This window comes from Atractosteus spatula, chromosome 7 (genome assembly GCF_055471065.1).
Source record: "Atractosteus spatula isolate fAtrSpa1 chromosome 7, fAtrSpa1.hap1, whole genome shotgun sequence".
In the NCBI taxonomy this organism is placed as follows: domain Eukaryota; kingdom Metazoa; phylum Chordata; class Actinopteri; order Semionotiformes; family Lepisosteidae; genus Atractosteus; species Atractosteus spatula.
The window spans coordinates 12,633,948-12,660,031 of record NC_142712.1 but is presented as its reverse complement, the minus strand read 5'-3'; the positions used below and the strand labels follow the sequence as shown (position 1 = coordinate 12,660,031).

The 26,084-nt window shown below is 41.5% G+C and overlaps 1 protein-coding gene across 2 annotated transcripts; it reads right to left on the bottom strand.

Moving 5' to 3' along the window:
• Positions 1 to 1,892: 1,892 nt before the first annotated feature.
• LOC148830493 (angiomotin-like protein 1) lies at positions 1,893 to 26,084 on the bottom strand. 2 transcript variants are annotated; one of them, XM_088920296.1, is made up of 14 exons: positions 25,997 to 26,084; positions 25,552 to 25,599; positions 20,364 to 20,510; positions 18,971 to 20,024; positions 16,416 to 16,671; positions 14,826 to 14,970; positions 14,165 to 14,254; positions 9,153 to 9,298; positions 8,621 to 8,770; positions 6,718 to 6,908; positions 6,209 to 6,334; positions 5,445 to 5,671; positions 4,757 to 5,014; positions 1,893 to 4,380 (listed from the first exon to the last, which is right to left on the bottom strand). In XM_088920296.1, exons 1-14 carry the CDS (start codon positions 26,082 to 26,084, stop codon positions 4,262 to 4,264), a joined length of 3,045 nt encoding a protein of 1,014 aa, XP_088776422.1. In that variant the 3' UTR covers positions 1,893 to 4,261. The 2 variants fall into 2 exon arrangements, with proteins under 2 accessions (XP_088776422.1, XP_088776423.1); XM_088920297.1 differs by lacking the exons at positions 25,552 to 25,599; positions 25,997 to 26,084 and adding an exon at positions 24,919 to 25,163.

The window sequence follows — 26,084 nt, the reverse complement described above, 5'->3', positions numbered from 1 at the left end:
TCACTGTCATGCAATGCCACGTCTTTTTATAGCCGTATCGCCCCCTGCGTTTCCCAATCTCTGGTCAAGCTCTCGCTGCAGACTGCCTCCGATTACCATAATTCTGTGGTGTTTTAAATGTTTTTAAGTGTTAAAAAAAATCATTAGAGGCTTTCAATCAAATCTCATTGCAATATACTGTATGTGACATGAGTCTCTGTAAAATCAGCATGATATGCTAGTGAGCCTGTGCTTCTAATTAGTATCTGAAGAGAAAAATCAGTTCTCTGTTAAATGGGTAATTCTTCTATCAATTATTTTTTAGCATTATGCTAATTTATCGTTACTATTGACTAAGGCTGGAAAACCTTCATTTCCAACTGAGCAGACTACTGACCTCACGATGTGGTTCCAAGAACATCAGTAAAACTTATTAACTCGATTTTAACCAAGTAATCAAAAGAGCAAAAGCAAATTTAACAGTTCTGACCTGAATTTAATTGTGCATATGAGAAAATCATTTGCAATGCAGATTTCTTAGTTATCAGTGCGGGGCTTGGATTTGAGCCCAGTTTAGGTATGGTCAACATGGTCAATGGAACTAACTGATGCTTGACCTAACTGGAATACATGTCTTCCTAATGCGAGGTGATTTTTTAAGAAACAGAAAAAAAGTGGCCAGAGCAGGGCCAGTAAGTTGGGGGGAGGGGAGGATTGATGAGGGAACAGCCTAGTTCTGTCTCTTCTCTACATCCAGCCTGGGTTCCAGGTTAATGAACAAGGAATTCCTGCTTTCTCCCCTCCTCGCTGACACACAGCCATTCCTGTGTTTGCACAAACAGGTGCAGGGAAGCAGAGCAGTATGGAGAGTAACTGCGAAGCTTTCTGGTGGCATTCATGCCAGGCATAGGCGGAAGGCTTTCAGAGCCTTGGGACACGATTCAGGAATTTCCTAATAGAATCATTCAGGCATGCGAGGGCTGGCTGTATTAATAGGCTGTTTGTAATGCACTCCTGTCCTTTCTAACAACACTTCAGCTTCTTCTGCCGGATAATTTGGAGTCAACCTTCCTACCCTTTTCCAGCCATGCCTTCCCAGTTCCTGTGTGAACCAGTTTGTCCATAGCCTTGAGCTGCTATTTTTTTTTTGCAGCAAAGAAACACAGCACATCTGTATGCTGTACAGAAATGTAAATGTACACATTAAAAAGATTCAGTATGAAACCTGAAACTTAAAATGAAAGGTTGCAAACCAAATATTAAATATGATTTACCTGCCCCTATGTTGGCAGCATTGCAAGACCTAATTAGTCTCTGGATAGATTGCTATGGGCTATTCCCCTACTGCAACCAGCTAGTAAAATGCAAAAGGCATAGTTTGTTGGAACATAGCAATTGGCGTAACTCTCACTTAAACGTCTCTGGATGCCTGGTCTTCGGCCAAGTATGGCAAAGTGGCATTCTTCTATCAATAAAAGAGTTTGCCACTCTTTTCTGCCATCTTCCCTGGCACTTGGAAGAAGCTAGGCTGAGTTACCCCTAGCCCTGAGCAGCTTCTGACCATAACTCTGGTGAAACTGATGGAAAGAGATGGATGTAGGGTCCCATTTTGGTGAATTTGGCCTTTCAGAATATTAATGTCCCTCACGGAGCTGGTTTTCCGGTTTCTCTGAACTAATGAGCTGAGTATTGAAACAAGATCTCAATCTCCAGGCAACCTCTCTCTCTAGCATATGGTGAATGTCATTACTCAAGCAGTATATGTCCATATCTTTCTAAAACACCATTTGGGGGAACAGCTGCTTCACTCAGAGTGTCTCAGTGCAATACCTGCTCCATTAATGGGTGCAAATGTAAGTCGCATTGACTAAAAACAGTGGGCAAATAATTAGCAATGGAAGCCAAAGACAAAAGAGTGTCATGCGCAGTTTATTCTGTACAATACAATTTGTAAGGCACTGGTAAAAGCAGCAAAATGTAGGAAACTCTTTGGTTGACAAGATCACTATTTGCAAGGAAAGAAAATTCCTTTGTCCTTTTATGTACAATTGACCTTTCTGTACAGTTCTGTACAATTCTTCTGTACAAACCCAGAACCACAAAACCAATATTAATTTACACCTTTAAAAGCTACATGGAATGAACTAAAAAAACACAATTGCAAGAAGAGGGAAGAGGCAACGTCCACATACAACAAAAGAATTTCCTTTTCCTTTTGTGAAGCAGGACCATTGGCTTAACACACATTCCGTTGCCAGGATTAGGACAATAACGTCAAACCGAAGTCATTGAAGTGTAGACTGGAAGATGCACCACACCATGATTAAAAAAAACAGATTGATTTTGAAATGGAATAAGTTTGTTTCCAGTTACACTGATAAAGCTCTCAAGGGGGATTACAACATTGGTATACCACACCTCAGGCATTTAGTAATATTCTGTAATATTCATCTGGGAAACCAACCTGTACTATCATTCTGATTGAACACTGTTTTATCAAAATGGGCATACAAAAAAAGTAGATACAGAGTTCTGCAACAATTTGAGATGTTCAAGTCCAGAAACGTTGACTATTCTCACTCTCTTACATCCTTTCAGACATTATGTATTGAGGTTTTCATTTTTGCGATCCCTGTTAAATCTCTTCTTTTATCATTTTCACCCATGATAGCAAATATATTTTATTTTCTTATTGCGATAGTCATCAGATGTCTCCTGTTCATTACCTTGTGTTTTATTTGTGTACAATGTCCTTCCTTGTTAGAATTTTCCTCAGAAAGATAAAGCAATAGTTTTGTCCGATTCTTAAATTAATTTCATTATTGTTACCATCTATGACATGTTGCCCTAACCTCTTGGTTGGGAAAATTGCATTCCTTTGATTTTCACAGGCAGTCGGAGAAAGAAAAGAATCTAGGTGCAAAGTTGAAGGAAAGAAAATACAAACACAAAAATATGTACAACAGTACAGAATAAATGCAGCGAACAAGATTAATATATGTAGCAAACAAACTTTTCACTTATGTGGCATTTCCTTGGTCTTTTTCAGACAAAAATAGATTTTCCTTTGCATCTTCATGTAACTCACATAAGTGGCTTAATTTAAAAAGGCAATAAGAACGGTGACTCTCATAGTTCTGTATTTCTTCAGCATTCTGGGTAAAACCTATGTGGCTGTGTTGGTCGACCAGCATCACAATATACTATTAACCCTGGCCTTACATTTTGAATAATGTCAGAAAGGCCAATCAAATTGAAAAGGTGGTTGAAAATTGTCTAGAATGGATTACACCCACCAGAAACAGTGTACAGGCCGGTATAAGAAACAGGTCAAGCTGGTCTTGACCCTGAATGTGTTGCTAGATCTCTTCATTCAGCTGTAACAGCTGTTCTAATTTTCTTGCAAAATTGCGATAGCAGACTGATATAGCCATCAGTGCCATACCTCCCTCCTTGATCTTTTGACGTCATGCTAGAGCACACTATGAGTAGGGGCAACAGCCTTAAGGAAAGCAAGGCAGAAACAAAAGGGCTTCCGAAACAAAGCTCACATTTAAAACCAGACATACAAACAAAGCTGATCACAGGACTAGCTTTTTTTCCCCCCGTGTCACACAAAGAGCAACTTAGTGAAACATGCAAACAACGTCTTCTAACATTTTTCCTCAGATCATCCTTTGTGGTTAATGTAAATATTAAGTGTCATGTGCTTTTTTAATCCCTCTCTGGTAAGTTGGCTTTCACTTTATTTTTCTATTGAACACAAGCTCCAACTGGTAGCTGTATCGATCCCAGTCCTCTTCTCTCTCTCATCACTGTCCCATCTTAGCCACCCTTTTTCAATACGCTGCGGTCTGGAACTCTCAGACTGCAGTTTGGACTGCCAGTGATTCGTACACAGAACAGAGTATTTAAGACTTCTTTGTACGGTAACAAAAACAAAAGCAAAAATAAAGCATACCTACTTTTTTGTGATTCTCAAGACAACTGAAAACTGTCTTTTCGTTTCATCCAGCTGCATGCCCTCATTCACTTTCTCCATCATCGTCATGGTGCTGTCTCCATTCTGATCCTTCACCTTTTGTCGTTTTGCTTCCTTCAAGCAGTCTTCCCAACATCCTTTTCCCCCAAAACTTTAATAATACCTTCTCACCTTTGCACATTTGTCATCTTCCCCTACATCTCTCACCATGTTCATCTCTCTCCAGGCTCCATGTTCTCCAGCACCAAATCCTCGTGCTTCCAAGTGTAATTTCCTTGTAGTAAAAGTGCTTGCCATGTCCTAGATGAGTATTTCCACCACATCAGTATCCAGGAGTTCCTGTCTGTATCCAGGGTTGCTGCCGTTTCTGCCCGTCAGGAGTCTGTTATCTGGGGATTTCACTGGAACTGAGGAGCTCTCTGAACAAAAGATGAGAAAATTATTTCAGTAGTTTCTACCAGACAAAAAGGAGTTTTTAAGGCAAATTGTGAAACTGTAGTTCTACTCCCTTCACCCCAAATTTTAAATTTACAGTCGTATGAACAAGATACTGTATCTTCTTTTATTTCGAATCTGAATTCATCAAGAATTTTGTTTTTTGTCTCTTCTTTCTGCGGGAGTTGCCTAACTCTGGAGGTCGACAGCTTGTGACGAGGAAAGCTAATCAATCACAAAAAGCCCACCTGCAGAGTTAGACAGAAGACCTTAAAGCACCGCCAATCTCTCTACGGGCCAAGAGAGCAAAGTAAATGCCTGGAGAGCTGTGTCATTATTGTTTCACTAGGTCATCCTCACCCATCTTCTCTGAGCCCCCTTTAGTGAGGGTGTGCCGCAGAATGGGGCTGCTGCCAGGGGTGGTTCCCAGCCTGGTCCTGCCAGATATGGGGGCAGCTCTCAGCAGCTCAGGGCTCTTGTCTGTCTGGGTGCTGCTGTCCTTGCTGCCTGTCTTGATGTGGCCCGAGAGCAGAGGGGTGGAGGGGAGGGAGGAGGGAGCAGGGACAAGTTGGAGGGAGGGCAGGAGGTGCTCCATGTTCTCTTTCCCTAGGAGGAGACCTGAAAGATAGAAGAGTAGAGCTCAACCCACTTAGCAGGCCTACCTCGTTCTTTAATATTATGATCAGATGCCTATATGTATTTTCTTTTGTTTTTGGCTTTATATTTTTAACTGTACCTTATCTTTTGGGATTGAGAACTGGCACCCCTCAGTAGCACTCTATGAGCTACTGCTCTAAAATTACTCTCTCTGAGGTCTGTTCCTTTCAGAAAATAGAGGAATCCATGTTCACTCTTAGCTACTCCACATGTTTGTAATTTAATCAGGTGTGGATAATATCTGTCTAAGAGCACAGGAGCATAGGTTAATCTCTGGAAAAAAAATGTTTCTTAAAAGCTGCTCCTTACTTTTTCTGTATTTAAGTGAGGTCCTGGCTTTCGAGTGTGGTTGCCTGTCAGCACCTGCGTTTAGTTATCACATTACCCTCACCTGCACTGCCTTTCCAGCCTCTGTCTTCCCTCCTCTCCTCAGGGATCTGGCTGCTGGTCTGAGAGCTCTGGCGCAGATGCAGGCCAGTTGCCACAGAGATGGATGGAACAGAACGGGCAGGGCGCAGCAGTACAGCGTCAGTCTTCCCAGGCTCCTTCCTGGAGCGTTGCTGCAGCACCTTGATCATGGCATCCTTCTCGATGATCTGGGCATGGAGGTTCTTTATCCTGAGAAGAAACAGCCACACGGCCTGTCACGGTTGGAGTTTCAGATCTACCGATTACAGTGATTTCGCTCATCGTACTTTTTTGATCCCCAGAAAGATTTAGTTCTTAAATTCAGAAGTGTGACTTCAAAACCACATCCACTGCGGAGAACTTCAAGTACAGAAAAAAAAACTCCCCGAGCAGTCATTTCCTGTTTGTACACTGCTGTTGTATATGAACAAGAAACCATTTGCAAAAGACCCATAATTTTTCATGGACCAGTTCCATACCTTAAAAAGTTATCAGGCTTGTGCTAAGCATGGGTTGTGCTTAAAAAGTGTTCAGTAACGCAGCTGTGCCAGTCCTTTAAGAAAATAAGAAAATACATTGAGAAGAGAGAGTCCATTTAGCCCTCGGGAGATCACCACTGATGCGACTGATGTTGCATCTACTTCAGTTGCTGTGCCTTGCGGTTTTCAGAGGTAAATGTGTGGGCTCCACTCCCTACCATCTGCGACTTATGAGGAGTATTTCCATGTCTCACAGGCATCTGCCTACCTGTGCTCCATATCTTGGCATCTCCGGTTGGCCTGAAGAATCTCCTCCTCTTCCAGCCAGATCCGCGCTTCCAGGGAGCTGTCGCTGTAACTGCCGTTGCGGGAGTGGTTTATTATCGTCGTGTCCCTGTGGACGATGGGCAAAGCCAGAACTGTGCCATTAGAAAATCCCCTCTGCTGCACATTCAGGCTTCATGTAGGAGCATGTCATATAAACAAAAGCTGTGAAGTTTGAAACTGGAAAGCCACAAGAGAATGCTGAGCAATTTTCTACTCATTAAAATTTCAATCCGTTTCACATTTAAACACTCATACAGCCTCTTTGGGGATCTTTCATATTTTCAAGACGTAAAGGATAAGCTGAGGCAGGTTATTCTGTATTCCGCAACTTTAGTGTCTTTCTCCACATTGACATCCAATGTAAACTTGCCCTAGCGGAGACTGCCTCGGCCACACAGTGCGAGCTGGGCAAACTGCTCTGCAGCTGGCCGCTCTGGCAGCTCATTGTACCTCTGTGCCGCGGCGGTGGCTGCGGCGTCCATGGCGAAGTGCCGCATGGCGCTCTCCTCCAGGTACTTCTGCTCCCACTTGGTCATGTCGGCCTCCAGCGCCAGGATTCGCTCCTCCTTCTCCCGCAGCAGCTCCATGAGCGCGGGGGCATTGTATTCCGAGGGGGGAACAGCCTGGGATCCTCCCTGCCTCTGCACGTGAGAGAGAGAGAGGGGACAACTATTCTCACCGAGAGCGTCCACCACTGTGACCCTGAATCGAAGCACTGGTGCTCCAGGAGGTGCGAGAATGGGTGTTCTCGCCAGCTCACTGCGTTCCCTTGCCGGACGCTTTGGACAGACCAGTTTTGCTTGACCAATCGATAAAACAAATTCCAGAAGAGATGTTTGAAATACTGCTCTCTTCAGAATAGAACTTCTTTCAATTTTTTTTTTTGCCACCTGGGTCTTTACTGAAGTGTTTTTTTTTTTGTTGTGTCTCCCCCCACCAGACACACACACACTTTGTTGTTACATACTATAACACAAAAGCAAAAGAGCTTCCTAAACTAACCCACACGCTCAACTCTGGTTTCCGACAGTACACAAATCAAACGTGTCAAGCTATGGGCAGTCACTCGCTGCAAGGACTCCAACCACACAGTGTGATGCATTATTTGAAACTGAAATGAGACTGGTATGAATCCACATTCACTTCATAGTCTTTACCCAGCACGGCTGAAAGCCTTGCTCTAAGATGGGCATCATTTAAAAACCAATGTAAAGAGCACTTTTTGATTCATTTCATGCGAACATTAGATTTCTGTGTTCACTTTTTTCTCCAAATTAAAATCAGATAGGCACTTTTCTTGATTTATCTATTATCTTAAGTTTTGATCAATCTTATTTTTTTGTTAAAAATTGTTCATGTCCTATCTATTTGTCAATACACCCAAAGCTAAGAAAAAAAAAGTAGCAGCATTCAGTTACGAACAAAAGATTCTCTAAGCTATTTTAATTGGCTTTATGTGCTGACCCAAAACATGATGCTATGAACAGAGGCTAAAAATATAACATCTGATAAGGAATTTTGTTATAAAGTCTTTGAATTTCAGAAACTCAACAATTAAAGACTAAAGGGGGAAGCTAAGGAGCGCTTTGAACATGTTACTGTAAGCACTTTTTAATAAAACAATTTACTTTTAATATAGTTTCTCTAAGCTTTCTTTGAAGCTTAATGTTTGATTTAATTGTATTTTCATGGTGGATGCAATTCAGTCTTAGTCTTGCTTTTTTTCTGGTGTTCTGTATTTATACCCTATAATTATGACTAAAGCAGACAACATAATTGCAGGCATAAAAAAATTCAGAAGCATAGAATGTGGAGACTCCCTTTTGCGGCAGAAGGAAACTGGCAAGAGACCTTTGGGATATAAGTGTAGATCTATCCACCAATAATTCCTCCTCATTGGTCACTAACCTCTAACATCTGTGGTTTCTGTTTCATACCTAGGATTCGGGCACTGTTATGAGCCCTGGAATAACTGTCTTCAGTTTAAAATAAAATAATTCTTACATAGATCTAGACCTGTATATATCTGAAATCAAGATTGGGATGGACCTGCAAAGTTTAGAGAGAAGTAAGAGAATGAAGTCCCTCATTTTCCCCAATGACATGAAAAGTACAATCACATGTACAACTATTTAAAAAAACAGGATTCTGAGGTGAGTAAAAGAACAATGGCGAATCCTGTTTTCACAGTTTTCACTCGAGTCCTTACGCGAACCGATAGCTCTGCTGCCGAGCTCGTGTCTGAAATTAAAAATAAAAAGCAGTCTCGTTCGTGTCCCTGTCCTGACGTCCCATGGAATGTGGCGTGCAAGCAAGAGGTGGAGGTGGTGAGCGGAGGAGGGTTGGGCCTCACCTGTTGCGTGCGCAGAGACTCCAGTTCCCTCTCCAGCCGCGTGCGCAGCCTCTTCTCCAGCTGCTCCCGTTTCTCGCAGGCCGCCTGCAGCTGAGACAGTGCCTGCTGCAGCTTCTCCACCTTCTCCACATACACCTGCTTCTTCCGCAGCTGTCGAGAGAGGATAGCCACGCTCAGGAGTCAGGAGTCCGCGCTCGCACGCCCCACACAGCCCTGCAACCTCAAGCCGGGCCTCATGGCTCGGATCACTTTACTGCCACCACTGGCCTTTTCGCCAAACACGCTTCTTATCTTTAAGGGCACGAACAATCTTATGTACTAAATGACTAACGAGAAGAAGTTATCAATTGCTTTGACTGAGCTACAGATTAAAAAAACTGTAATCTCCCTAGAAAGAATCCAGCAAACCACAACAATATTGAAAAAGGAAAAAAAAAAAATAACGTCCATTGTGATGAATGCACAGGTGCCACTGCAACACAAGCGGAGGGTATCAAGCAGCACCATGGAAACGCAAGGGCCTACATTTTACCTCCTCCTCCAGCTTGACTACTTTGCCCTGCGCGTTGTTCAGGGCCTGCTCCAGGATCTCGATGTGCCGTCGCTGGTCCTCATTGGCTGAACGCAAGGCCGCCACCTCCATCTCCAGCTTGTCCCTCTCCTTCACGCCTTCCCTGCCTGGGGAGAGACGGGCCTCAGCTATAATCGTCCACAGATGGTGGGCAAGGGGCCAGATGACCTCTAACCATAAAAACGAACAGCCAGTAAAAGCTGAGTGGGTTAATTCAGAGTTTCCATACCAGTACAGTGTGCAGGTCTGGGGTGTGAGGCTGTTTGGAGACCTCAGTAACAGAAAACATCTTATTCACCAAAGCACATTACCAACCAATCAGCACCACCAAAAATTCATTATTTGTAAAGTGCAAAAAGAGTCCACATGAGTTTGCACGTGATAAATTCTTGCACTAATGGTCCCAGAATTAATATTTATTATATTTCTCTATATGAGGTGCTATGAGTAGAGCAGGCACTATCAGCAAAAATGCAGAATTGCGCACGGACTACAATCTTGCTAACTAGTACAGAGAAAGCAGGAAACGGGTTTCTGTGGAAGGCAGAGGATCACTAGGCATCCCATGACTACCACATCTGATCCATCTGCATAACGGTTTTTAGACTGCAGGGGCTACAGTGCCACAAATTCCAGGAAGAAATATCGTATCCATCAGCAGAATGACTGAGGCTCTCAGTCTCTGCATGAAAATGCTCTGAATGCTCAGAGGCCGTTCAGGAGCCATGCTGAAGCTGAGAGTCTAAATCAATATCTTCTGGAGGCCAGATAACATGGCAGCAGAGAGTGGTAGAGTGTTTTAATTACCAAAGAGTGACACTGTGACTTTGACGGCTCTAACAGAAGACAACACGTGATGAAATGGGTCAAGGTGGGTGTTATACTGATGGCAGAAAGAGCCATTGTCAGATTGAAGAGAATATTATTGCTCAGCAATACATTAACGGTCTTTGCATTTCCTACAGCCCATTTCGCAATGTCCGTTTTGCAGTAGGACAAAGCAATTCAAGAAAGAGCTCAATTTACATTAGAAAAACTATCAAAAATTTGAGGTCTTGATGTCCAATAGTCCAATAGGGTATCTGTCAGTCTAACTCACCAATGCCATTGAGAGGAGACAATTTTAAGTACTCAGCCTTCACCAGGTGGCTGTAGTAGCACAAGAAAAGTGGCAGAACATCCCACAGCATTCCGCCCAGAGGCTGATCAGGTCTGAGAGTCAACAGTGCCAGGTGTGTTAATACGCATGGGAGTAATACCTGACTCTAACTATGCAATGTTTTATTTTTACAATGTTTTATACAGTAAACATGTGATTCTTTGATATACTGATTTTGGTCACATTTTGTTCACAGTGATATCAATATTAAAGATATTTGATTACAGTGTTGCATTGCTATTTTTAGAGGACAAAATGTGCAAAAATATTGCAAAATTTTGCACACCAGTGCACTTGCACACATGCACTGTATACTGTATGCACGTGTATTTTTAAACACAAAAGTTAGTACAGGGGAATTTCACGTAGAAACAGAACCCATAAACGTTTGTTATCCAAAATACTTACACAAGAATTAGGACCTGTGTGAAGAGCTGTGTATTTATGAAGTATGAAGAGGCATGGGGAGGAGTAGATTTCTTCCAAGTGTTGCACCTCCCAGATTCTAATCAGGACTCTGGAGCACATTGATGAGAGGCCTCAAATCCAAATGAGGAAACTGCTGACATTTTCATTTTGCGGCCCTGCATGCCTCTTTGTTCTATAAACGCAGCAGCAGGTTCAAAGAGGGGCCAGCAGACAGTGCTGGCCTTGGCAGCTTAACAAAACACGGACTTCTCTCTCAGGCATGGACGGCATGCCCTGTAACCCAATTTAGATACTGTAGGTGCACAGGACGGGAGAGCTGTTAGCATACTGATGCCAGACAGATGAAGGGACTGCTATCACTCCACAGGAATGGGTGTTCCAAAATAGTGATGACTGACAACTTGCTTTTGGTCCTCTGCCATGGTTCAACTACCATCCGACTTCTAAACCTCAAGACTTTCTTTGCAAGATAATAACTGCTTACAGGTTACTCTTCTTTGGCTTAACAATGATTTAGCATCAAAATAAAAGTAATTCTGTCTGCTAGCAATAGATATTAGATGTAAGAATTTACATTCTTTAAATCTCACTCCTTACAGACACATTCTAGTTGAGAACAGAGAGGAGGAATCTTGACTCATTGGAGACAAGAGCTGGAGTAATCTATGAAGGTGCATCAAGAGCAATATGTATACTGGAACAGCAAGATACTGGCTTGTCCTTGGAAAGCCATCTGTGCTTCTACCACATGGCAGCACAAGGGAAGAGTAACCAGAAATAATATAAATTATATAAAATACTTTCATGCTGCATAATGTCTGCAATGGAAAGTAATAAGCACATAAGAATTGAATTAACTGTAACTGAGCTTTGGAATTGTCGGGTATCCTTTACAAGGGGTGAGCATTTAGATAAACACATCTCACTTTACCTTTAGACACCTTTAGGGTATCATAAGGGCACAGAAAAGAAAAATGAATCGCTTCTTTAGTATTAATGAAAATACCCTACACCTACATAAACCCACAAAGAAATGAAATAGCACAGCTTGGGCTTATTTACTGTATCTGCGCCTGTGAGCCAGCCCACGGTGCTGCACAGTATTTATTTTGTGAAGACTGATTTTTCTAGGCTCTCAGTGTGTGGCTAAAAGCACACAGAGATCACAAACCATGCCTCAGAGCGTGGCCAGAGTGGTCGTGCTTCAGTCTGTAGGTCACAGCCATGTAAGAACTTCTCCTCCTGTGAGCTTGCATGCTTGAGGCATTTCTCTAATAGCAAGTCAGCATTTCAGGCCAACAGTGCAAAATACCAGAGAGTTGAGAGATGAATACCGGGATTAGTCTTAGCGATTTTCAGAACTGGCTGGCACCAGGGCTAATCGGTTCTAGAATAAGAAGAACTGTGCTGACCACTCATTTACTTAAAATTTTAAAAGAAGGTTTTGTTACCTTCTTTATTTATTTGAAAGGACTCTTGAGTTTCTCAGTGTTTTTCTGTCCCCCAGGCTATCTTGCCCAGTGCCAAAGAAGACGATGGCTTACAATTCCTAGTTTTTAAAGTCCAAGACAAGCTAGTCATATTCCTGTCTCATCTTAAAGACAGCTTCTAAAAACAGCAGTTTTTGCATTCACTTCCAATCATCTATTCAAATTTTAAAACTCACTCTTATGCAATGTCATAACACTAGTACAGTATGTATTATGATTAGTACTAGTAAACATGAGAAAGAATATCCCTCTTTATATATAAAGAGCCTACAATGATAAGACTAATTTAAGGTAGAGTTGCAATCATAGCAGTAGCTGAGGGATTAATCCAGTTCCATTTCAGGTAAGAAATCATGTTGCTTTAAGTGGTGCTGCTGGACCTGTAGGTGGCACTCTTCCCCCTGGACCAGAATTTCCAACCTAACAACCCACTATGGTGACAGGGGACAGGGTGCTTTGATTGAGATGTTAGACCAAAATCCTAACTACTTGGTCAATAAAGATCCTATGACACCTTTCTGTGCCAAGCACAGTGGTATTAACCCCAATGTCTTTAAATTTCACTCTGGGCTTGGGCAATCTGGAGTATCTAAAATTGTTAATACCTCAAACACAGACACTGTCACAGTCTACATCAACTTCACAAGCCAAGTGGCCTCTTTTCTGACTAACAGAGACATTCATGACAGCCCCCATACGACCCTAATAAACTTAAGCTAGAGACAGGTGTTGTTCGCCAAGTCTCAAAGACTGTTATGAGAACACTCACATTTTTCTAAATGTTCACCACGTGAAAATTAAACAAGAAAGCTTTTATCCCAAATAGCCATCTATATTTCTAAACATAAAGATATATTTTTTTTGTTTTTAGAGCTGTACATTTGCACAGCTCTGTGTACATTTGTACACATTTTTGGAAAGTAAAAATTTGCAGCTCCGTTTTGGTGGAGACATTTTTTTATTTCTCTGTATATAGTGAATTCTCTCTCAGCCCAGCCATGTTCTCATCAGTGATTAGCAGCAGGAGGAAGTGTGTTGAGCAGTCAGAGGGCATGGGATTACCTCTTCTTAGTCAATGCCTGCCCAGGGGACACAGCCATCATTAATTACAACTGCCATCTCTAATAGACCACAGAACTAAGAATGAGAGGGCATGACCACTGCTAACTCTCAGTGAATCGTAAAGATAGTTTGACACTTTCAAACCTGAGGCAGACACTCAAATGCATCCAACATGGCAGACTGTCATACAACAGCATTTCTATGGAATGCACATATTTAAAATGACTAGACTTATTAACAATATTATACGCGATGAATTAACATAATATAACAGACTGTTCTTTTTCCAAAGACTATGGAGATTCCATCTTACTAAACTAAAACCAAGTGTCCTGTGAGCTTTAAAGTCATGAGAAGCAGCCATGAAGGGTAGCGGGAACAATTCCTGCTCATCTTTAATGATGGCCAAATTGTTGAATGCATCTTTACTGTTGGGTAATGGCAGTGAAACATTCCATAGCTTGGTTTCTCCAGCAATGTACATAAATGCAACATATGAGACCCATGATCTGAATGTGAGCTGTGTAAAAGTCTTCAAAGATTATGATCTTTTCAGCTTTCAAGTGTTGTATTATCTGATCTACTGTGAGTAAAAAAGAAAACTTAATGGTACCATTGTAGTACCATTTTATTTTTATTCATTTCATTTTATTTGTCACAATTGGTCTACAGCACTATCCCACTTTTTCAGCCACAGCTTAAGAGCAAATTCTTACATATATAGCTCCAGAGATAAGCACTGTAAGAGCAATCTGGAGAAAGCCTTGAACATGAGTGCATTAATGCAAACTCTGTTATTCCAAGAGCCTGATCTTGAGAAGCTGAATACTCACTCTGTGAGAGATAAAGACCTTCTGTCCTGCAATCTTCACTCCCCTCCAGGTCCCTGCTGGCCAGCTGCCTGTTGGCAGTTTCTAGGCGATCTGCACACAAACAGGAAATGCAATAAAGCCAACAATCCTTAAATAAGACAGATGCACTCTCAAGGATGGAATCCAAACACAACCCCCAGGACAGCTTGACTACAGCTCCTGTTATCACCAGTCTGGGGCCACCTCATGTTGCTGCAAACTCACTAGCATGCACGTGGGACTGATCAAGACTTTAAAACTGGTATGTATTGTAAAATACATGACAAAGAAATCAGAAATCGATACCCGTCCTCTAAACCCCGAAGCAATCAATTATTTAAAACCACATGGAGGACATATGGTTTTTGCATGGTATATTTAGGGAAACCACAATATGACCTGGACAGTAAAAATATATTAAAAAAAGAAAATATGGGGAAAGAAAGAACATTTTTCTAATGAGCACTTTTGTGCAAATGGCAGGCAGGAAAAGTAATGAAAAAGGTCATCTAAAATTGGATAAGAGTCTCCAAATAAAAGGAAATGTGACATTTCTGAGCATTATGCATTAGACAGGACAATCTCCTGAACACAGAGAGGGTAGAAGGATGTAGGCCTGAGGCTTTTTGGTTTATGTCCTGACCTCTCAGATCCCTGTTGAAGTCATGCAGTCTGCGGATCTCTCCCTCCAATTTGTTCTTCATGGCCTTGTCCAGCGATTCTCTCCTGGATGAGCTTTTCACCAGGCTTTCATAGGCCTCCGAGATCTTCTGGATCTCCTTCTCAAACTGAAACACAAAACTCACTGAGCACAGCCCTTCAGTGTGGAGCCATGGTCTCTGTGGGATTGCTTGTGTGGTGAACTGCTGCACACCCCCATACATTCTTAACCACAGACTCATTAAACGACAGGGCAGGATCACTTGTCTGGAAACTTACAGAACACCATGGACTGGTATGTTCACGAAAAGGCTACTGATATTAATAAGCTCAGTGGCAGGATATTTTAGCAGTGCAGTACATCCAGAATGATTTAACTCATTATTTAGAAGCATCTTTACCTTAGCTATTCATTTTTTAAATCTGTATGGAGCAGCTGTAAGGCATGAAAAATAACTGTGATATAAGCAACTTCAATGTGTAAAATGGCCTTTGTGCAGGGATATTCGTAAAAAAAATACTAAGCTTGCCAACTGGTCCAATTTTATATTTTAGCGTGTCTTTTTTTACATTACCATGGTAAGAAAGCAACAGTTTGTGGATGTGACATAGGTAAATTAGTAACGTTGTACTCTGGCATGCAAACCTATGCAAGAGAAATTCAATTTTGACCACACTCATCTATATTACTGCTGGAAAGCATTTATTAACAAATGCCCCACCCGCCATTAATCTTATGTTTCCAGATGAGCAAGTTTAAAATACGAACTCTCTACACATAGCTGCCAGTCCAGGCCCACACACTTGTGGTGTATGGACAGCAGGAGCATTATCAAAGACACTTTTGTTTCAAGCTTTTATATGGGAGAGGAAGAGTGAACTGGCAATGAATCAAGCTCAGGTTTCTACTCAGTCACCAGTGAGCTGCTAGTGTCCCTTCAAGACCCACTCTCTGCATCACTTGCTGTTTGTGACGCCACACAGAGATACACAGTCCCACCCCCCTCATCAACAGTTCTGGTTGCCAATGCTCTGCAATGGCGCCCTTAATGTGCACCAGTCACTTTATTCAAGTTTCATTTTTCTATTGTTTTTCCCTTTCAGAGGCTTCTGCTTTGGGTCCTGGGTTGAATTTTTTTGTGTCTTCCAGATAGGAGGACAGGTTGTTATTTTTTCATCTGCATTTGTGGATCACTAATCTCGACCTCTGAAAGTGAGATAGATCCAGGCAGGGATCTGTGCCTAAGCCAGATCTAACAAGTAATAAAAGCTCCCCTTCACGCCAGAAAGTAATAAACAGAAAAGCTGGAGTTGAAGATTTGGCAAAATGTAAATTAAAAAATTAAAGAAACTTAAATACTAAGCTGATGGTAATTTTTTAAAAAGTATACTGTAAATACAGATATACAGTACTTTTCTACTTCAGCAGCAAATCTCTAAATGCAGTTGGAAAATACCATCTGACTTACTGGACGCTGCTACATATGGTGAAAGGGAAAAAGGGCAAAAGAAAGGCATTGCAGATCGGCAAAACTCCATCAACAAGAACAAACAACCGAGCTGTAATAGCTACCCGCTGCAGCTTGGAGGCTTTCTCACAGTAGCTCTGCATCTCCTGGCGCAACGACGTGTTCTCCTCAGACAAGATCTCCACCATCTGCTGGGCACGGGTCACAATGGCAAAGGCATCTCCCGGGAGCTGCTGGCCGGTGTGGGCGAGCGACGATGGCGGAGGAGGAGGAGGCAGGGAGCCCGACTGCGAAGAGGCCTGCGAGGACATGGGGCTGTGCTGCTGTGAGGCCGGGCTGCCGAGCGAGGGCTGGAACTGTCTGGGGAAAGAGAAGAGCTGAGCTCACCTCCACAGGACCCCACCAGCCAAGAGGAGAAGACGTCCCGCTGCCTACCGGTTCACGCAGTGTAATTTCTTAACGCCGGAGAGCAAAGGCAAAAACCACACGCATGGATGCAGGATTTCAGAACCGGCTCTCTTGAAAAAGGTCCAAAAAAGGTTTGCCAGCAGCCATATCACCCTGTAACTCACAACTGGCAACCCACTGAAGCTACGCAGGTGTGAGCCTGGTCAGTGCCTGGATGGGAGGCCTCCTGGGAAAAACTAAGGTCTCTGCTGGAAGTGGTGTGAGTGGGGCCAGCAGGGGGCACTCACCCTGCGGTCTATGTGGGTCCTAATGCCCCAGTATATTGACGGGGACACTATACTGTAAAAAGGCGCTGTCCTTTGGATGAGACGTAAAACCGAGGTCTTGATTCTCTGTGGCCATTAAAAATATCGGGGTGTTTCTTGAAAAGAGTAGGGGTGTACCTCAGTGTCCTGGCCAAATTTCCCATTGGCCTTCATCAATCATGGCCTCCTAATAATCCCCATCTATGAATTGGCTTCATGACTCTGTTCTCCTCCCCACTAAGAGCTGGTGTGTGGCAAGCGTACTGGTGCATTATGGCTGCTGTCGCATCATCCAGGTGGGGCTACACATTGGTGGTGGTGGAGGGGAGTCCCCATTACCTGTAAAGCGCTTTGAGTGGAGTGTCCAGAAAAGCGCTATATAAGTGTTAGGAATAATAATAATTATTATTATTAAAAAATATTAGAAATGAGAAGAAGCCATTCCGCCCTCTCTCTGCCCATTTTGTTGCTTGTAATTAATTGATTAGAGCATCTCATCCAGTCATTTCTTGAAAAAAGTCATTGCATCAGTTTTGACAACATGGCCGGGCAGCTTGCTCCAGACTCCCACAACCTGACTATTTGACTTTTGTTCTTGTGCTAAATTTCTTGTTGGCATCAATGCATGTCTATCTGTGCCAGTGTCTACAATTCCATCTTCTTAAAACAATATATCTTGGATCATGGGGGTTGGCGGTTCCTAGTGTCTCCATGTTGGACTATTCTCACAACTAACTAGCTATATTCTGAAACAGTTTTGATTTATAGCATTCCTAGAGCTTCAGGGTACTGTATAACCTCTTAACAGTTTTCTCGTCAAAATAAAGTTGCTAGCACAAATTAAAAATACATACTGTGGTTTACTGCGCTGAAAAGCTAAATACATTTTACCTCTCATTTCTGGCTTTGATATGCATAAGGGTTCTCTCGCAACTCAGGATAAAATAACTTGCAAATGTAGGAAATGCTTATACTGCATAATAAAATTGTGCTTATGGAAAGCTAGTCCACAGGAATTGTGAACTGGACTAAAACATAGCAGAGGATTTAAAATGCAGTCACAAGATGTCAGAAACACAGGTCATGGTATACTGTTTCTCTTCATGCAGAAAGCATTTAGAATTGCTTATATTATTCTTTTTTTATCCTGAGCTATAATTATGACTGGACCGTGAGAAAGTCTTGCCATTTCAGGAGTGTTTGTGAGGAGCAGAGATCTGCAGATTTTCAGCTCTTCTGTTAGAGATGTTCTGATCCTCTGTAAATACACTATGGAGACAGACTGAAGATCAATAGGCTACTTATTGAATTTTAGTCTGAGGTTATATAAACTGCCGTTTCTTCTTCCCCTTTATATCCAATACTCCAAGAAATAAAACAAGTGCTTCGAAAGCTATAAAAGCAATATACACTACTCTGGCAGAATGTTTCTTTTAAAAGACTTTGGGAGGGAGCTTTGACATATAAGGCTGTTATAGTTTAGAGAAGGCCTTAATACTTTATTTCCACCTTGTTCTGATGTATTAACCTTTAAATGCCTTAACAAGTGAATTTTCTCTATGCCTTAAATAAAAGAAACTCCTTATATGTCAAATAGCAATGACTATTTTAGGTTAAAGACAGAAATGGGAAATTGGCAGAAGTTAGATGTTTTTGAAAACTGAAGCAAGAATTGATAGATTTTAACTCAATACATCTCCTGTGTGTACACTTGCTTAAAAATATGTGCTGTTCTGAACACTAATCATTTACCTGTAATTAGTACTTTTGTATCTTGCTCAGAAACACTTGACATTTTAACTATCAGTGTATCCTACTGTAAAAACACCTGAACTGTTAAATTCTCTTTGCTGTTCTACGCAGGTTTAAGGTGAAAAACCTATCTGTGATTTTTGGTACTGTAATTACAGTGAAGCTAACCAGATGAGAGAAGAGAAGGCCCCTACCTTGTGCAATACTCCGGAGGTGGTTGGTATCTTACGAAGGTGACCTCCGTCTTCATCGACTGAGGTGCAGGATACATTTTGGGCAAGTCCAGCATCGCTCCTGAATGCTGGTCGCTGAAGAAGTGCCCAGTGTCAAGAGGCTTGCTCGTGGGGGACAGGGCCTGCTTTGTTTTGTAGGGGTACTCGGGAGGGGGGCCTCTGGGGTCCCCTCCCTTTCCCGAAGGCAGCTGGGAAGAAGAAGGAGCCGATACCCCTCCTCCACTCTTGAACCCTTTGCTGGCTGTGCTCTGGGACGGCAGGCTGCTACTCCCGGATCCCTGCTGGTGCTGCTTGGCCCCGTTCCTCTCCAAGGACATCTGCATGATCCGTTCGCTGAGAGAGCGCACGTGGCCCTCCTTCAGCAACTTTAGGGCTTCATCATTGTGGGGTTGCCCCGTGCCGGACCGGTTCACAGTCGCCCTCCCTTCCGTCCTGGCTTTCTGGGTGGCAGCAGCGCTGGAGGTGGGAGCTGCTCCAGAGGGCACGTAGTAGCCCGAGCCGATGGAGCTCTGCTGGGGCTGGCCACGAAAGAACTGTGACTGGGCCTTCGCTTCCTCGTAGGTGGGCAGCTCCTCGTTGTTCTGCTGCGGCTGAAGGGGCCGGGTCCCCTGTTTCTCCATGGAAGTGTTATCCACCTGATGCTCTTGCCCCTGGGGTTCCTGCCGTGCTGACTGGTGGACCATTTGTGGGTCTTCTTGGAGGAGGTTCTCGGTGGAAGAAAAGGTACTGGTGACGTTGCTCGGGGAGAGGCTGGTGCTTCCTGTGGCTTGGTGCTGATGTTGCTGCTGCGGCTGCTGTGGAGGTTGGGCTTGCGACGGCAGCTGCAGTGGCGGTTGCTGCTGCTGCATGGCCAGCAGGCTCACGTTGTCACTCTGATGGCCACCATACCGTAGGTGCTCTTGCATCAGGCGCTGCAATACTGTACCAGAGGCCACCTCCTCAGAACCTCTCATCTCACACTCTGGGGGACTGAGGGGGCTTGGCGCAGGACAGAGGCTGAAATGGGGCTCCTCACCTGCACGGAAATCAGACATGAGTTCAGCTGTAAAGAACATCACTAATTCAAATAATTCAAACAATAGAGGTAGCAGCCATTTTTACAATTCTTCCTTTACTCAGCAAAAAAACAATCCTGATGGAGATTTGCAGTTTACTGATTTGGAAATGCCTTTAATGTCAATGTCATCAAGATGGTTGACCCTAAAAAGCAATGATACACCAAGATCAGCATCTCTGTTGGAAAAACACAGTATAATGTTATTAGAGAAGAAAACTGAACAGAGAGAAATGGCTTAAGATGTGGTTTCTGAACAAATTTATTTTATTCTGGCAGTGTCTTGTTTGTTTTCTTTACCTGATTCCCTCTCTCCTCTGGTGAGGAACTCTGCTGTTAAAGAGGAGGGTTCATGGTTGTTTGTATATGTGGTGCGCTCAGGATAGCAATAGGCAAAGTCATCCAGGATGCCAAGAGGACTGTGCAGACTATGATAGCCAGGAGAACCTGCAGGACAAAGAAGAGGTTTTCTGACTGATCCGCATTAGTGCTAAACTGGACATGTTTTCTTGAACTAAGCACTATCAAACAAATTCAACATTGGAGTTCTTTTTTCCTTAAAGATAGTACTGCTCATCAAGGAGCAGGGCTGTGACCACAGTTAGTTAGTTAGTTAGTTAGTTAGTACTATGGGACTGTTACCTTTGGAAACCATACAAAACAACAAGTGACCTGTGAAATCAGATATTAACAGACAGGCCCACTTATACTAAAGCTCCATGCCCATAAAGCAGGCTTGCACCTAATATAAACAATTACTAACACATACAGAGCTGAATGAAAATCCATACAGGAGAACAAACAGAGGTCCAGAAAGGGCTAGTTTTCTTTTTGCAGTAATTAGTTGTTTGGCACCCAACAGCACTCTCTTATCCGTCTCCCTTTACCGATATCCAATGATAATGGTAATTAGCTCTATTATCAATATTATTATTCATGACATTTGTGTTTATTCATTTTTCATAAATAGTCTGTGTGTTCACTTTGTGTTTCCTCTGGGTGCTCTGGTTTCCTCCTGTGGTCCAAGAACATATTGGTAGGTTACATGACTTCTTGGAAAATTGGCTGTTGTGCACAAGTGTGAGTGTGTGCATATCTGTGTTTGTGTCTTCAGCGTGCCTGTTGCTTGCCCGGTTAGACTCTGGCTCCACCCATGACACTGAATTGTTAGAAGCGGTTGGAAAATGGATGTATTCATGGAATGAGTACCCTGTCGACATCAAACGTGTAGAAGTTGCCACACAAAACAGAATTGTATTTAACATGATTCTACCTATTCTCATTTACATTTGTTCTAACTTGTAAACTGCAACGCACCAGTTAGAAATGAATAAGAACTGCAACACAACAATTTCAATACTGAATTTAGTCACAACGCAGCTTGGGTGTCTTGAACTAGGATTTCAAACAAATTCCAAATGGTGTAAGTGGCACATATGCTCTGTATCATTTTTTCTCAAAAATGTGAAAAAGAAAAATTATAATAGAGTAAGGTGACATGGCAATTCATTTACCTAGAAACATTACAGTTTTTCTTCTTAATAGTCTGGCATTATTGTCATCAAGGGGAAATTTCTCCATCAATTGGAAACAGACCAGTCTGAAAAAACCATACCATGTAAACTGGGCAGCATGTGACACAGGCTCTTGGTTCTCATGACTTCAAGTTCCTGAGGATGTGTACAGAGTTTTAGCAGCTACAGGACATGTGTGATCACTCCCAGCACAAAAACCCTCAGAGCACTTTATGTTTAATAACATCAGAAAAAATGAAGAGGAGAATTCCTTATTTGACTCTGTTGAAACAAAGTCAGGCATTAAAAAAAACTTTAGAGCTTGACTAAATCAAAACACCAATCCATCTGCCCAATGCAAAGTCCCAGCACACTACTCAATGTTGGTTTTTCATTGAATAGCTATAAGAAATTATTGGTTGAACAGAAAAACTGCCCTCAAGCTTTGTTCTTGATATATGATTTACAGGTGGGTAACTTTTTCCTCTATATACATTAGATTTGGATTTTAGCCCCAAAAAGTCCTCTTCTTCTTCCTCCTTACACTATGTATCATTTCTATTATTGTGTGTCAAAAACAACAACCACCATCAGGTATTCATATAAAAAAGAGCCTTACTTTAAAAGCACATTTCATTATGCAAAATTCTGTTTAAATGCAAATCTGTGCATAAATAAGGCCTAATCATTAATGACTTCTCACATTGTGTATCTTATGGCAGTGGTGGGACATACTGATTTCTGGTGTTACTCCAGCTGAAGACAGGCGGACGAAGGAGAAAACTGAAAAGGTCTTGGGCATCAGAGCCACGCATGAACCCTTCCTATCTGGGATGCATTCACCTCGATGGATGGTGGAAGTGCAGAAAGGGGGGAGGGTGTGTACATTGGCAATGTAATGCCTTTGACCTCTAGGTCAGTGACTCAGTATTGTTGCAGTCAGTTTGATATTTCTTAGCATCTGCTTTGTAGGGAATTGTCATCTTGATGCATCGCACCAGCAAACCCACTTGAAGGTGACAAGACTGGCAAAGCAGTGACAAGGACAGAGCAGGCACCTTTACATTTGAACATAACACATTACAAGGGATTTTCTTCAACAAAACGGCATGGAAGTGATTTATTTGATGTTTATGAAAAGATACAAAGTATTACATGTGGTTTTCCTTTTCTAATTAGAAGATGTGCTTTTTCCAGCTTTGGTGATCCAATGATATACCCTAGAAGATGCCCATGGAAGGTCTAAACTGCCCTCTCTGTGATCAGGTATGATTTCAATTACATTTTTTTTTTATTCATTGATGTTTATTAGTTTTATCTTGACAAGAGCAGGGATACAGAAGTTTTTAAGGCTGTCCTTTCCTGAGAAAATATTATGGAGTAAGCAAAAAATCTTCCATTGCTGAGCACATTTACAGCAATTCACATTCTTTTAATTGTGTCAGAAACATCAAATAAACCAGACATTACTTCATAAAAGCATAATATAAGTCTAAAGGTCTGGTATTTTCAGTCTTCTTTTTGATCTTGTCAGTGAGATGAATAGTATAATGTGGATAACTTAAATTTTTAATAGTCTATTTTGGGGGGTTCAAATTAAAAATTAAATGTTCCTGTGCAAACCTCTTGAAGATTTTGTACTCTCCAAGTCAAAAATTAAAATTACATTTTAAAATCCAAAGGTGTGTATGAGTATTGCCAAAAGAGTTATTACATTACAAAAGTGTTTTTATTTATTTAAATGACGACATATTTTAGTGTTTATAAAAATGAGGGACCCCTTGTCGCAATGAAGCAAGGTCTTAATGTGAATCCTTTGGTGGTTAAATATCATTGACGGACTTCTAACTACACAACGGACGCTCCACAAAAAGGCAGATGGCTGTCATCTCCCGTTGAATGTCTAGAAAAAAGACAAGGTCCCGAAACAACCAAAACTATGAGCACATACTGTGTTTCTGAAAAACACATTTTGGCCACAAATTAGGTTTTAAGTACTTTCCGACGCTTTATACCAAAGTTAAAACAAAAGTTACTAAGGTACATTCCACCACCCAGTGACACAATTTCACAGTATAAAATAAAGTAAATTTGTTAGAGCTATTGAAATGTAAAGCGTCTTCGGTGTATTTCATTAGATTATTTAAGATTTCGGAAACCATTCGAGTTATCTTAAATTATTTGGAAACACATGAAAATGTAATAAAAGGGTCATAAGATCATCTTTATTACTATGGAATGCAGAATTAAAACAAATTAGTAAATTGGGTTACATCGATACCATCTGCTCTTAAATATACTTAAGCCTAAGGATGAATTACGGTTACAGTGCATCCAGGACTTCTTCCAGCTCTTAAACAGCTCACATATTTAAAGTGTTCAACTTTATCTAAAAAAATCCTTAAACCTGAAGTCAACAAGCGCACAAATATCAATAAATGTTGAAACTAGGACTACAATTTCTTGTGTTAAATACTTGAAAACCAAGAGACTTATCAGCATGGACACGATTGTACTTTTCTCAGATTTTGGAAAACAATCTGCTGTTAATACGTAAATGCAGATTACATTTTGGGGTAATTACATTCTGACGAAACAGGAGATAAACTAGTACGACCGAATGTTCTGAATTTGGATGCCGAAATAAACATTTAAAAAAAATCACAGAACAGCTTAGAATGTTCTCCTGTATTACAGCAACATAAAAGAAATGCAAAGAAATCCTGCTGCAGTTCTTTGCCTCAATACACACAGCCCTTAAGAGAAGACCATTTCAACAGTACGCTATCACAGTACAGTAAAAGCCTAGCAGAGTTAGTGCATACTATTAACAGACACAGAAAAGTTAATTTTCAGCGGCACGAAGGGCACAGTGTAACTCTCAATAAAGTAGTTATTATTTCTATTTTTTATTATTAATAATAAGTCATACAATCGGTTGTTTAAATAAATTCTACCATTAAAATGGACGAGAATGAATCGACAGTACAGTGTGTAACTTTCCTCTAGAAACTTGCTGATGAAAATTAAACACTTAATATTTGCTGGAAAATATATAACTTGACTTCAGTAGCTTAGCCGCTGCGAACAATGGGATACAAATTGACAATTCGAGTTCATTGAAATATTGGAAACTGCGATTTTTTCTTTTTGTTGCCTTTGTAGCTTTGACTTCTTCGCAACATAAAAAAACAACACTGTAGCCTTTTTAGGTATAATGAAGTCGCAAAAATAACATGTGATATGTACCAGTCAGCGTTAGCTAATGACACCCAGCAGCAATAAAACAACAACAAAATACTGATCTTATGCATGAAAAATAAACTTTCTGATGGGCTTACCCTTTTAACGTTTTTCTTTCAGCAGTTTTCGAAACGTTTCAATAGTCCAGTGAATCGCACAATTTGTCTTCTCTAGCACCGCTAATAATGTACGCAGAATTGGATCAATACTTTCCTTAAAGATGTGCCTGGCATAACGTTTTGAAAACGGTTCTATCTAGACGGAGCGGAGAGGGATAGCCCAACCAACAACAATCAGATCCATTCATAGTGGAATGAGAAGAATGCCTAACTTTTACCTACAGCTAGACCCGCTATTCAGCCTGCTGGGTCTTAAAGCCGATGAAGTTTGAGCTCATCTGAGTTTTGACATTCTACCGCATGGTCCTAATGTCCACTGTATCTGTTTTGGATTGCCATCCGTCATTTGGATTTCAATGTCCTTAGACAGCTGGTTTTTAATAGATAGGATTGTGTGTTATGTGTTACTTATTAGTTGTTATACTTTACAAGCCGAACACTATCATCCGGTTGCATACTGTACAGCAGTACAAGTGCAAGTACAGTGTACGTCAAATTATTTGGTGTTTATTATTTCTTGCTTAAAACACCGTACACACAAGGCAGTTCAGGAAGGTGCTGTGCACTTTCAGTTAAAAAGTGGTTCAGCCTAAAAGAACAAATTTGACTTACCTATCTGATCCACGGCAAACTGATTCCCCAGATGTTCCATTTCATTATCTGGAAATAATGAAAATAACATTGCTGGCAAAAACGTTTCTGTGTATCCAATACATTAGAGCTGCTCCTGCAATATTGTTCAGCAAAAAGACACTTATAACCTGAATTTAACATACAGCAAATTGGCATTACAGATTCAACTCAAATTAAAGTTTGGTATACTCAAATTACAATGTACTGTGATATATTTATATATTTAGCTTTGGAAAACATTCATTAATATTTCTCAGTAGTTGAACCTGGCATTGAGCATACCATCCTGAAAATCCTATATATTTAACTTAAACCATATTGGCAATGTCAGGCAAAAGCAAAAGGATAGCTATCACGGGCCTGAAGTAGGGATTTCTATCTATTTATCTGTATAAATACATATTATCATCGGCCTTGTGCTCACCTCTGAGACTGCTAGAGCAATGGTGGATTCCAATATGAGCCAACCACCGGGCCACGTCCTCAGGGATCCAGTTGTCGCCAGGATCCAT